The sequence below is a fragment of the Aquila chrysaetos genome, chromosome 4 (assembly GCF_900496995.4).
Source record: "Aquila chrysaetos chrysaetos chromosome 4, bAquChr1.4, whole genome shotgun sequence".
NCBI lineage: Eukaryota > Metazoa > Chordata > Aves > Accipitriformes > Accipitridae > Aquila > Aquila chrysaetos.
The window spans coordinates 12117773-12131686 of record NC_044007.1 but is presented as its reverse complement, the minus strand read 5'-3'; the positions used below and the strand labels follow the sequence as shown (position 1 = coordinate 12131686).

General features: G+C 48.7%; 1 protein-coding gene across 1 annotated transcript; it reads left to right on the top strand.

The window, feature by feature from the left end:
- The first annotated feature begins 4936 nt into the window (after window positions 1–4936).
- Window positions 4937–11481, top strand: TRIB1 (tribbles pseudokinase 1). The gene is made up of 4 exons (XM_030010869.2): window positions 4937–5489; window positions 5994–6430; window positions 6832–7124; window positions 9239–11481. The coding sequence occupies exons 1-4, from the start codon at window positions 5435–5437 to the stop codon at window positions 9705–9707; spliced, it is 1254 nt and encodes a 417-aa protein (XP_029866729.1). The 5' UTR covers window positions 4937–5434; the 3' UTR covers window positions 9708–11481.
- The last annotated feature ends 2433 nt before the right edge of the window (window positions 11482–13914 follow it).

The window sequence follows — 13914 nt, the reverse complement described above, 5'->3', positions numbered from 1 at the left end:
ACCTGTGGTCACAAGTGCCTCATGAGGTTTTTCTCAAGAATAGCTCTAGTATTGTAGCCAAAACTAGCTTGGAATTCACTGTGCAACTTGATTAACTTCCACTGCCGTTTCAAGTGAATCTTAATCTCCACCTTCCCTAAAAACCTCTATGTATGGATCCTGAGGTACTGTGTGGTTCATTAACTGAACATTTCCATAATGAACAGTGCTTTGTTACACAGTGAAGAAGATGCACCTAGGAAAGGGGCTTCCTGGAGTGGAAAACATTAGAATATCCCAAGGACAGGTCTTCCTTTATCTTGCTACAGCCAAAGCCTTAAGCTGATGGCTCCTCACTACAAGTACAAACTAGTACTGACTGCAAATTCCAAGTCTTCCATAAATAATGATTTATTTTCTGGTCATAAAGTACTTACTGTTAATACATATTATTTCAAACACACGATGTGGTCACAGCAATGCTCAGAGGAGAATCCTATGTGTAGGCGCCAGCGAATTCTAGGCTGCCAGCCAGTAACTATAAGAAGTAAAAACATTAGATTGATTGTCAAGCAAGTAAAATTCTGGGATGTGTGTACATCGTACAGTAGATACCTATGTATGTGCTTAGCCTCTTGGTGCATGAGTAATCTCAGTGACTTGACAGGACTGCAGCAACGTACAGAAAACACAGTGTGTTTCATCATTTCAAAATGCTGAAGAAAATGCTGCGGTGGGCTGAGAAGAGAGCCTGCCTCACTCGCTTGTTCTGATGTTAGTCCAGACCCAAAGACAGAGCTTGAAAGCACTCACATGAATTGAATTGCATGGGAAGCTTACCAAAGGAAGTGTTTGCTTGTAAACTCAGTATGAATAGGATCTTCTCTGACCGCAAGGGAAATGGAGAGACACTCATTCACTATCCGCTTGTGCAATCAACTTCTGAAGTAAAAACAGGATTTGAGGTTTAAAACCTGAACCTTCACACATCCTTCAAGCAACAGAAGAAACCTTCATGCTCTTCAGTCTGCAAAAGAACAAAGTCAGGAGGTGCTGCTCATGAGACTCCTTGGATTTGATAACAACTGGCTTATCAGAAGGGAATTATTTAGATTTCCTAGCAACAGCAACCCTCAGAGCAGCTTCTGTGCGGGCTTGAGGGGAGACATCTGAACACCATTACATTGCACTTCTTTTGATGTCACTATGTGCTCATCATGTGTTTTATATCTTAACAGTGAATCTGCCGCCGAGTTCCGCAGTGTCTAAGGTTGGTTGTGGGTTTATCACAGATGCCATGCCTGCTGTAAAAAACATTACTTTTAAGTTATTTATCACCTGGCCACATAACTACTCTTTGAGCCCTGTCTGTGCAGGGTGATTCTGTACACTAGTAGATTATGTGCAACCCGCTGGCTTTAAATTGCTGGCTTTCAATCTAGCAGTAGTTTAAGTTTCATTACATAGCTTGAGATAACTTGTAAAATAAAGATATTTATTTTTCATCATTTGCCTGGTAGTTTAATATTAGCTGAAGTATTTGTGTGTCACGCCTCTCTCATCTGATAACTAAAATAATGGCTTTTTAATTTCTTCCCATAGCAAGCAGCCAGTTTATTTATAAGTGGCCTAATCTAATAAAGATTTACTCTGCATGTCCCATGAGACATGTTATCAAAGTTACCAGACCTGTCCCAAGCACTTGGGAAGTGGGGAGATATGGTTACACAATTCTCATTGCCTCCGGCTGTTCTAGTTACAAAGATAAAGGGTCAGAGAACTGGAGCAGCGGAGATAATTTTGTGAGCATCTAAGGAAAAGCAGCTGTTCAGGTGACTGTAGGCACTGGCTGACGGCGAGACAGGCTTGAATACCATGTAACAAAAATCCCCTTAAATAAAATAACATGCCAGGAAAAGAGAATGTTGATGCCTGACCACCAGAAATTCTGGATTCTTCATCTGGCAGATGCAATAGCACTGCTTGTCTGTTTTAAGAAAGAGAAAAAATATATGGAGAGCAACATTCAGCTTGCCACAGTTTGGCAAACCTGTGCTGGGCAAGACCCTTCCCTTTGCTGGCACGTGCCAGATCTGTGATGCATATCCCAGGGGATCTCATCTCTGCTCCAGTCCCAGCTCCTCAACCTAGCAGCTGGGACTCAAGGAAGAGAGGAGACAGCGAGCCATCCTGCTTGCTTTGACCATCCTTTTCCAAGGCAGGATCTACTTTTTGTAATGGTTTTGTAATATCCTTTGACTGGGAGCTCCTCAGACTTCCTTAGCATTTGGAAGGTGCCTGTTGCACACTGTTGTCCTTTGCCAAGCACAAAGACTATTGATCTGCGCTGCCAAAGGCCATCCCTGCCCTACCTCACTGGTACCGGGCCCCTGTCAGAGCATCCAAGGCTGGGTGTTGGGTTCCTTGTAGTTTACTGGCTCATAGCAGTTCAGTTTTCCAGTACTTGGATAGCAAGACTCATCCACAGAGTCAATGTTTTATCCCAAAGTTAGGTCTGTAGAGTGTAATTCTGCACTGATCTGTGCTCCACAATGATTTACAGTGCTGTCCATTGGAGATGCGTAACACTGCCTTGGTTCATTTGGAAGGGCTGTAAAGCCATTCAGACTCAAATTCACCGCAGGCACAGCTAAGAATTGCCATGCTAGTATTCATCTCATGTATGCTAAGCAGGTAGCCCCCAAACAATCTTTTTGGGGGGAAGGGGAGATGGAATGATGAAGGCTTGTGCAGAGAATAGAAGGAAGACCTCCAATGGCTTTTGATTTAAGGAAAAGACTAATGCAGAAGATACACCTGGATGCTTAAAAGCCTGTGGTGAGACCTATAATGAACAAGAGACTGCTATGGCAAGTGTGGTAGCCCCATATTCTGCAAAGATCTTCTAATACTGAAATGCTGCAACAATTCTTCTGTTCTTCACAAACCTCTCCCTGGAGTTCCTCCTGTTCTCTGCACTGGGTCATAACCAAACCAGTCTTGCATGCAAGCACTGGTGGAGATGGGTAAGGAGGACAAATTCCAACCCTTCAAGAAGCACCATGCTGTGCAGATCGTCAGACACCTTCTTGGTGTCCCCCTTTTTTTTTTGCATTTTGGGGAACAGCCAAAATTAGAAAAAACGGAAAAGCCAAAGTGGGAATCACTTCTCTGCTGTGCATGTTGGAATGAATTTGATGGGGATGGAGAGGAGTCTGGGTATGGACCTTTTCTCATGATCCGTACCCAAAACATAAGACTGAGAATAAGGTAGTGAGCATTATTAATTTGGTTAATAATTGCTACTCTATGTTTATTCCTGACATTAATGCTTTGAGTACCTGAAAGCATGCCAGGCATTTTAAAGAAGCAATGAAGGTTTCCTGCTGTCAAGAACTGCCCCCATTTTGCAAAGACCTGGCTCCTGGGAGATTTAAGCTTGGGTTCATCTCAGCCACATGTGGACAACTGAAGTTTGGTCTATACAGTCAGCTGGGAGAGGGGATCTACCAGCACTTCTGGGATGAATTGCCCAGGGGTTACCTTCTCCTGGCCTTTGGGGACTGCACGCCCAGTTTCTGTGCTCCAGTTAGCAGGGACACCCCCACAGAGCATGAAATCTGGGGAATCCGTGTGAGGAGAGGCTGCCCAGACACCAGGAGCTTGTGGCAGGACTATGGTGTGCAATGCTGTGTGCACCTCTGTGCTCTGCTCTCCTCTCACACCCCAGATGGTTTTTTGGGGGGACAGGATGACGAGGGGGGCTTTTTGCCCTTCTTAAGGACCAGTGGCTGCCATCCCCCATTTGGCTGCCAGTAGCCTGAACCAAGCACCTGTGCTGGTGGCATAGGGCCAGCCTGAGGTGACCAGCTGTGGACTCTTAAGAGGCTTTAGATGGGTGGGAGGCTGGGAAGGTGAAAGATACGGCTTCCAATGATGTGTGCAAATGGATCCTCAGTATGGCCCTTCTCCTCAACGGGGACAGTGAGCTGGCACAGGAGCTGAGAGAGGGGGATCTTTGGGAGGGTGAGGGCCAAAGGCAGGTACTTATCCCAGGTGCACCACTTGGTTTTTACACTGACATCTTCGCTCCTGCTCACACTGCATCTCAGTCTGAGCGCGCTACAGGGGATGCTGTTACACACTAATAATGCCCGTGAGTAAGTCTATGTAGGTCCATCGCTATTTTGATGTGTCTATACCTTTCCTCTCTTCCCAAAAGCACTGATACACTCCCCCCTCACCTCACACGATCTCAGATGTAGAAAGGAGCCCACACATGAAGCATCCTACCAGCTAAATTCACCTGGCAGCAGCACCCCAATCATAAAACTTCCAGGAAAAGAAAAGTAAAACAAAGGTCTGATGGATACTTGTGAGTGTTTTACCTATGAGAGGAACGAAATAATATAGTGTGCTTTGAGAGTTGTGGTGAATTGCTCAGAAACAATCTGCAGACATTAATGGAATTTTTTCTGGGGAAAAAAAAAGAAAGGAAAATGCAGGCCCTGGGATATCCCTTTATGGCATATGCATTTTATGTTTAAATGCATTAATGGGACTGCTATGTTATGAGTCATCCCGCACAAGAGTTTCATGTGTTTCTTAAAATACACTAGAAGTAGCTGAAGGCATGCACGGGTTTGCCGTGCAGTTATCTATCAGGAATCTGAGCGAATACCTGCACGCGTGGCATCACGGGCTTCGGAGCTGGGGGGGGGAGAGGGGCCGTCCTGGGCCCTCTCTGCTGCTTAAACAGACCAGGGTTGGGGAAACAAAAACAGGATAGGAACGGATCCTACAGAATAACAAAACGCAGGCTCCCTGTGTTATTAGGGAAGCCTCAGCACTGAATTACAGAAAATTTGCATATATGTAAACAGAAAAGCTGGAGTGTTTCCTTCTGAAGCACTCTTGTCAAAACTACAGCTGTCTGCATTTTTTCCAGGGATGATTTGTTGTCTGTTTTTTTCTCATTTTTCTTCCGTTTACTAACAGTCCTGGCTACAAATCTATTTACTATTTCTTTAAACCCACACTTCTGAGCCCAACTCTCTGCTCCTCACAGGTCACTTCTTCAGCTGCTGGCTGCTGCTAGCTCTCGATGCTATTCCTTTTTCGGAGAGCAGATAGTTTTAGCATGGGAAACACCCAACGCACAGTATTTCTGATGGTGCACGTTAAGTCCGTGCTCGTGAACGAGCATTGCTTCTCGATGCAAACCTTGGGATGAATGATGGTTAGTTAGCGATAAGTGAAAAGCAGGAGTTGGGGCTGGGGAGAAGCTGCAGCGAATGGATAAAGGAGAAGCTCCTGGGAACGGAGCTGGGCTCGCTTTTTCTCCACAATTAGCCTGGCTTAACTTTTTGTTTTTACACATCGCACGAGGCGATGCTGTCTCGAAAGCAGCGCAGCGGCATCTGAAATTTCTGGCACCGTTTCCCACACGCTACTCATGGATAAACCCGCTGCTGCCATTTCCAGAAGAGACGCTCATCCTTCGGTTGCCGGTGACTTTTTTTTTTTGTTTTATCGCTCAGCTTGGCTAGCAAACGCTCCCTGCCTCTTATCTTTCGGCTTACAAGCGGGAGGTGGAGGCTTCAGGGTTTTGCGAGCGCTCTGGGTTTGCCAGGGGCGAACCCCAAAAGCCCAAAGGGTGATCCCCCCCGACCCCCCCAAGCGCTGTCGTCGTCGGGATGGGGAGGAACGTGAGATGTTCCTTGCTCCGGCCGGAGGACCACGGGGCCGGGGGGGGGTGTCCACGCCGCGTCCCCCGGACACGGCGGGTCGCGCAGCCAGGCGGGGCGGCGGGGTCCCCCGCCGCCCCGCCTGGCTGCGCGACCCGCCGTGTCCGGGGGACGCGGAGAGCCGCGGGTGGGGCGGAGCAGGCGTGTCCGAGCCTTCCTCCTCCCATTTCCCCGTGCGTCAGGGCTAGGAGGAGGAGGAGGAGGAGGAGCCTCACTTTTTTTTTTTTTTTTAATTTTTTTTTTTTTTTTTTTTTTTTTTTTAAAAAGCCTCCAACTACTTTAGCGCGGAGTCGGCAGCAGATGGTGGACACGGCCCGAGGTTTCGGCGGGGAGAGCGAAGGGATGCGCCAAGCGCGTACCGCCCGCCCTTAGCTCCGCGCCCGTTCCCGTTCCCCTCCATGAGCCGCCCCGCGTCTCTCCTGCCGGCCGCCCGCTGCCGCAGCGCTCCGGCTAAGCGGCTCCAGCCTCTCCACGACGGCCCCGCCGAAGAAACGCCGGCCGCCAAGTACCCTCGCCTGGCCGACTGCGGACCCCCGGATTGCCTCAGCGCTCCCGGGTCGCCTTGTTCGCCGGCTTCACCCCCCGCCGGCGGGGGAGCGGCGGGTCCCAGCCTGATCGCCTCGTACCTGCTGCTGCCGCTGGCCGAGCGGGAGCAGGTGTCGAGGGCGTTGAGCGTGAGCTCCGGCCGGGAGCTGCGCTGCAAGGTGAGCGCCGAGCTCCGCGGGAGCGGATTTTGGGAGGTGAGGGAGGGGTGTCTCTAAGCGCCGGACCCGGGGAGAGCCTTGCAAAACATCCTCCCCGGTTAGAAACTCCCGGCCTGCCGCCGGTGGGGATTTAGATGCGCTGGGAGCAAGCTGTGACTCCGGGTTGCCTCGGAGGACCTTCCGCAAAAGGCTTCGGGGATGGTGGTTTGATTTATCCCCCCCGCCCTCCCCTTTTCAATATAGAATGAACAGGAAGGGTCTCGGTAACCGCTTTGAACGGCACTCCTGCCGAGCCCTGGCTCCCCTCCAGCTCCCTCGTCATTGTTTGGGGAGAGTTGCTACGCGAGCGGCTGCTTTCAACGTCCTTGAGAATGAATTTTGGTTTAATTTCCTCTTTACAGGTGTTCCCCCTCAAACACTACCAGGACAAGATCCGGCCTTACATTCAGCTGCCGTCGCACAGAAACATCACCGGGGTCGTCGAAGTCATCCTCGGGGACACCAAGGCCTATGTCTTCTTTGAAAAGGACTTTGGGGACATGCACTCCTACGTGAGGAGCTGCAAGAGGCTGAGGGAAGAGGAGGCTGCCCGGCTGTTCAAGCAGATTGTCTCCGCTGTAGCTCACTGCCACCAGTCGGCCATCGTACTTGGTGACCTCAAGCTCAGGAAATTTGTCTTCTCTAATGAAGAAAGGTAAGCGGTTATCACCAGCCGGCTCCGGGGTGAGTGGGGAGGGAGGAATGCCGCATCCAGAGACGCAAAAAGTGTCCCAGGGAGTGGAAACAGCCGTGTCAGCCAGACATCACCTGCGAGCGATCCGAGTAGGTCTCTGTCATGTGCGTGTAGTAGGTCACGGATCTGACCGGCACGCACTTACTCTTAGTTAGATCTCGACTGATGAAAGGGAGGAAGCTCGCCGGGAGCTTCCTCTCATTCAGCAGAAGTTCAGTGAAACCCACTGGTAGACAAAGGGACAATAGTTCGGATGCTCATTAGCGCCAGAAGATGTCATGTGTGCCACTCATTCAGTGTAAAATGAATAGAAGGCAGAGAGAAAGAAAGGAGGGAGACCGAGGCGTTGTGCCCGGGAGGGGGAACGGCCTGGCCGGGGGGAGCGGGAGGTGTGAGGAGCTGGAGCTCTGGTCCCTCCTCACGCCTGGGAGAGCTGCCCCGTGGCCACGGCAGAGCTGCGGCTCTGGGGAAGGGTCTCCTTGCTGAAACCCCCTGCTGATCAGGGTTACGCTGCTAATAAAGACAGGCTGTGTCCTTCGAGGCTTTTTTCCTTCCTCCGCTACCGCTGTCGGTGCTTTCCGAGCCCCCCGTGCCCATGGGCGTGGGCACGCACAGGAGGGAAGGGGGGACACGGTTCAATATTGCTTTGGGAATCCTGCACTGAAGAAGAGCACTTTGGTAAAACTTAGCCTAAAGCCTAGGTTTATAGAGAGGAGATCCAGAATCTAGTTGTTAAATTTAGATTAGGGAAATAATTCAGTATTTCCCTGGAGTGTTTGCTGCTCTTTTAGTGCCTCACCGCATGTGGCAGAGCCAGAAATACATTTTTAATCAGCAAAACTGACTCTGACTGGCTGCTTATCCTGTGGAAAGCTAAAAAAATAAGTAAAAGCTGTAATGGAGTTGTGCTTAATCTGATGAAACTGGAGGTGATATTACTGAAGCAGAATAAAACGCATGTGTGGTTTTTTTTTTTTTTTTTAACTGGGCTAACGCTTCTTCAGGATATCGTTTATAAACGTGATAAGAAAATTAACCAGCACTGCCCCTCTTAAACAGAAACAACCATATGTTGACATGCAAAGAAAGTAATTCCTTTGAAGGAAACTATTGCAGCTTTTCCCGCCCATAAGAAGATGAAACATTTGTTGAAATGTTACATTGCACACAGTCTCGCTCATTTGGAAATAACGCGTTGCACAGGCGAGTGTCATGTGCATCCCATTTGGCAAGAAGAGGGTTAAGCAATGGCAGGCGGACTCGGGCTCTCCGGCACAGGTGCAGTTTCAGGGCTCCCGCAGCCAATCCCGGGCCCACGGTTCGCGTTGAGTCATATTTTCCGTTTGCAGAACCAATGGGTATTTGGCGAGGTCACGCTGAGGACAGGCTGCAGCCAACGCATCTACACCCCAGCGGGCTGCAAGGCAGCGCAGAGCCCTTCCAGGGCGAGCCGATGGCTTCCTCGCTGATGTGAAGGTCCCCTTTCCCCCCAAAACCGGAGGTTTAGGGTGGACCCACCTCCCCCTGGGAGGTGGGGGGTACGTGGGGGGTGCAGTGGTACCCTCCGGAAAGGCAAAAAGAATAAATTACAAAATAAAATTTAAAAATAAAATACAAAACTGAGGAGAGCCGACGGTCCCTGCAAGCGCGGAAGGGAGCTGGACTTTGCAGTTTGCAAAATCACGCAGCTGGACTCTGTTTGCTCAAAGCCTGAACCTCAAATAGCGGTGTGCGCAATGCTTTGTAGCCGCTTAACCCCCTGCAGTTGCAGTGCAACCGGCGTACATAGAAGGTGACTTGCTGATGTTCCTCCAGAGCCCCCTGTGTTGTTGAAACCCCCGGCAAATAACCAGGCGTCACTGAGCGCCTACCCGATGCACATAGCTGCGCTTCCATTACACGGGTCCAGGAGTCCAGGCAGCTTCTCCGCTGCAAATTAAAAGATGTTTCCTCTCTTTTTCTTTATGCCGATGTGAGAAAGGGAGGGGGGATTGCCCTGGCGGGGGGCTCGCTGTGCTCGCTTGTGCCTGGGTGTTGCTATTTCTAACCTTGGCTTCCTCTCCTGCCCTCCCTAGGACTCAGCTGCGGCTGGAGAGCCTGGAAGACACGCACATCATCAAAGGCGAAGATGATGCGCTCTCAGACAAGCACGGCTGCCCGGCGTACGTCAGCCCTGAGATCCTAAACACAACAGGGACTTACTCTGGAAAATCGGCTGACGTGTGGAGTTTGGGAGTGATGCTCTATACTCTGCTGGTGGGACGCTATCCCTTCCATGACTCGGACCCTAGCACTCTGTTTTCCAAAATCCGCCGTGGACAGTTCTGTATTCCTGACCACGTCTCCCCCAAAGCCCGATGCCTCATCCGCAGCCTCCTGCGGCGGGAGCCCTCTGAAAGACTCACTGCTCCGGAGATCTTGCTTCACCCTTGGTTCGAGGCGGTCTTGGAGCCTGGATATACAGACCAGGAGACGGGAACTTCGGATCAAATTGTTCCAGAATACCATGGAGACAGTGACGATATTAGTTCCTTCTTCTGCTAACCGCGAAATCTCAAAAACCTCGGCGGTTCTCACCTCCGGCATCTTCGTAGGGTTTCATTTTTCCACGTTTGCAAACTCAACAGCATCTTAAAGTGCCAGTATGGTCAGAAAAGTGACCTTGTTTAAAATAAATGCCAACCCATAGATCTCCGCTCCCTGAACATACTCAGAGTTTCATCCTCTTGCTCTGCTGGTAGGTCCGTCCCGCCGGCTCTGGAGGACCCGTGCAGCTTTGCAAGAGCCACCTGGCTTCTCTCCTGCCTCCTGCATCCTCTATCTTGGCTGCAGAGTCTTACGGCTGGCGAGATGTGAGACAGAAAGGCAGCCCCGTCTCTGCTTCCCTGCGGTGGCTACGGGGCTGCAGAGCCCTGGCCGTGATGCGTAGGGCGTGGGGGGCACGAGGCGCGCCTCTAACTGAGCAAACCTGACAGAAATGGGTAAAAAGGGGAATTGACTCGGCGTGCCACACTGGCCGGCTTGCAAAGTAGCTTTCTGACTGTAAGCGCACTTTAATGAGGGAAGGAGGTCTTCGCCCGCCACGGCCAGCTGCCTGCTCGCTGCTGCACCTCTGGCTGATATTGCTTTCAGAGGCATGAGGCTCCTAGATCCAGCCGTAAGACAAATCGCTGCTCTGGCTCTTTCCGAAGCAGAAACCGGTGGATCTCCCAGCTGGATCCCCTCCGATTCCATTCGCTGACCAGGAAAGCATTTTGAATAGACTTAAGCCTCACGTTACCATGGCATAGCCTATATAACTTTATGCCCTCAGCGAGCTTGTCAAGTAGCAGGTCTCCTTAGCTCCGAGTGCCAAAACATATCCGTTTACCAAACCGTAACACTATCGGCTGGGGCGTCTTCCCTTGGAAAACGATAAGGGGTATCTTGTACAGTACATGTAAACATGGTCGTGTTTTCCTACAGGCTCAACTCTTAAAAACATCACATCCCCTCTTCTCTTCCCTCCTCTACCCCCCAAAAAAATTAGTCTTAAGAGTAAAATCTCCACACACCCTTAGTTGATTATTCAGGTATGTTGTTTGCCTCTGGCTACATTTTTTTTTCCCTTAAAAATTTTTTTTTTTTTTGCATGATTATTCATAGTCTTTCCAATGTGCGTGGATATGAATATATCTAAATCATTAGCTTCCTGGTTTGGGGGTAAGTAAAGCTTAGTCCTGCCTAAAATTTCTGCTTTGTTTCACATTTGTGTCCAGTGGCTTATGCAAAGAGATGTCCATTCGCCTTAGGCGAGAGCACGGCTTCTGAAATGGCCGTGAGGTGGCTAACGTATGTCCCCAACACGGCACAGTTCCAGTGAAGTCATTTTAAGGGTTAACCCCCAGCAAGCTGCAGTCCCACCACGCGTTGCGAGAATACCATGTATACCTCATGGACTGTGTACTTTGTACATACCTTACTGTTTGGGGTTTTGTTTTCTTGTTTTGTTGTACTTTGTTTGTCCTAATAAGAGGTGTCGAAGAGCAATTTAATGTGAATTATTGTTGGCAATACTAACTTGACAGAATCATGAGCATTAAGAGCAGGGCGCTACAGCTCTCCGTTGCACTAAACCTCTCATGATTGCTTGACATTTGTATCTGTGATACAGTTTAACCCTTCTACGAAAAACAGTACATTTGTATATATTGGTAGAAAACTCTGCCAGAAAAGCTAAAAACACTATGATGTCCAACTTGTAAATATGTATATGTATGTGGAAGCCTGGATGATAAAGTCTGACTTGTAGAAAGTTTTAATAAACTTGGTTTCATAATGTTTGTCCCTATTTCTTGTCGTGTCTCGAGGGGAATGCAGCTTGAGTATGTTTGGTTTCAGCTGAAAAGATGGGGTTTGGCCTCGGAGAGGATCAGCTCATCTACGGTCCCTAGGCGTGCTCCATCGTGCCGGAGCCGCCGGAGCCTGAGCCCTGACTCCCCCAGCTCTGCCTGGGGTTGAATCCCTCTGGAGATGAGTGGGGACAGGGGATGGCTCCTGCCTTTTGGGGGGTGGAAAGGGCCTGAGATGTCCCCAGAGCTACATGAAATGGGGTATCCTGCTCATCTGAGAAACAAGGGGGAGAGGAGTTACAGCCCTGCCTCTGAACTTCAGAAACCCTATTGCCTTTCAGCACGTGCCTTCGTTTCCATCTGCGCCCTGTGAGCAGAAAATGCTATGGCACTGCAAGGCTGTCGCCCTGCACCTGTGTGCGTGGCAATGTGATGCTCAAGCCAGTGGAAAATCGGATCTCAGGTGTCTAAAAGTGAGCAGCCAGAAGCAGAGGCAGTGGTCGAGAGCATTGGCTTTAACGGGGAGCCGGAGCCAGCGGGCAGGGGCTTGACCATGCTGCCGGGAGGCAGCGGAGAGGCCACCCGGTGCTCCCGTTAAAAATGAAGGGAAAGATTATTACAGCTGCTTTTCTTTGTGGCAAGAAGAGAGGAGTATAAATAGCAGCAGTATCAAGGTTAGAGAATGTGCTTTCCTGAAAGAGATCAAGCCACCCTTGTAATCCACCCGGAGCGGTGAGATCATCGCTCACAAGTAGAGAGGAGGAGGAAGAGAGTCTTGATTTTTATTTATACTTTGCCTCATGTTTAACTTTGTCCTTTTGCTTGAAATCTGTTCACCAGAGCAACTGCTTCCAGGCAGCTCTTTGAGCAGGAGCAACTTTAAAAAGGCTTTTCCTTTAGAAGGGGAGTGGAAAGAGAAAAGGAGGGAATGGGGACCCAGGCAGTGATAAAGCAAAAAGTGCACTGACATTAATTAGGCACCTTGACTCCCACTCTGAGAAACCAGCAATCTGTGCAGTAAGCATATTTTCTTAGCACTTGCTGAGCGAATGTCAGACACCAAAATATCTCAAGTTACTTTACTGATGTTATTCTTGCAAGACTTGTAAAAATACATGCGCCACATAGCCTGGCTGATTAAATTACCCCCTGCCCTACCATGCTTTCGGGCTTGGACAGAAGCCCTGGTGCATCCTTTTAAAACAACTGCAGGAGGTTTGTGTTTTGGTGAAACCTTCAAAACTTCCAACCCCCTTTTTTTCTTCCCCTTGCAGTTAAGTCACCCTTAGTAGGTGAATGTGTAGGTCATCCCATGACTTTATTTCACATGAGCTATGCTGCAGAGCAATTAAAATAAACGCCAAATTGTAGTAACATCTGCGAACAGCCTCTGTGTTGCTTTAGGGATTATAATGCAACATCCGTTTGTACAGCAGAATAAATTGCTATTGCTTCGTAACCCCATCGTTTGTATTATTGTATACAAAGTTTCAGAGCATGTTGAAAGAACCAGCATATTAAGTGATTAAACTTTGATGGTGGGTGTGAGAACTTTGATTTATGCAATGCATACATTTCTTTTTGAGAGAGTCATAATTTGTCTATTTTTAAATGCTCCTTTTGGATGAGGACTTTATGAATCTCTTATGTATTTCTCAGACCTGGTCACCATTTTCATCTTGAAGTTGAAAGATATTTCTGGCCTCTCTGAAGAGTGCTGGGAAACTTAGTCATCCTCTGTTTGCTGCTGAAAACACAAGAAAAGTTGAGGTTTTTCACAACATCCTGGGCTCTATCCTAAACTGGCATCAAACCGCCTCCCAGTCAGGGTAGAACTTGCATCCTAAATATATGCTTTTATCAACTCTTGATACTTTGGCTGCATTTTAGGCATCAGTTCAATAATTTTCTTTTAAAGTAGCACAGGAGAATTTATAAACCAGCTTCCTCTTAATGCGCCAGGTAAAACAGCCAGCTCAGCAAGCTCAGGTTTAAGGTCAACATCTCTTTGCCAAGCAGGTGATACTGCTGAGGTTATTTGCAGTTAATTAAGAAGGATTGGTAGAGGTTCAGTTCTACCTATGCTAAGAAGTGCCGTGATTTTAGGAGAACACCTTCAAGTCAGTCAAAGGCACTTCTGCATCCATGTAGTATTTATGAAAGAAAAGGGAGAGAAGAACAATTTTTTATACAGATGTACAAGATGAAGATTCATTGCACTTGGCTGGATTGCAAAGCCAGTGCAATGCTCTTCTCTAGCTCTGCTTTAATGCACTGAGGTTAGGCCTGAGAGACAACTTGAAAAACACATTTTATTCAATCAGTGCTGAGGGCATTCTGTCAAGCAAATCTCTTCAGACTATCTCTTTATACAAAAGCAGATTTTTTTTCCCCGCTTTTTTCATGCTATTGTATTCTGT

Bases quoted from the DNA above. Each gene is read 5' to 3' on its own strand.
- TRIB1 (XM_030010869.2), top strand. From the start codon at position 5,435: ATGGATAAACCCGCTGCTGCCATTTCCAGAAGAGACGCTCATCCTTCG. The intron at 5,490-5,993 runs GTGACTTTTTTT...TTTTTTAAAAAG, and splicing joins CGCTCATCCTTCGGTTGCCG to CCTCCAACTACTTTAGCGCG. The intron at 6,431-6,831 runs GTGAGCGCCGAG...TCCTCTTTACAG, and splicing joins GCCGGGAGCTGCGCTGCAAG to GTGTTCCCCCTCAAACACTA.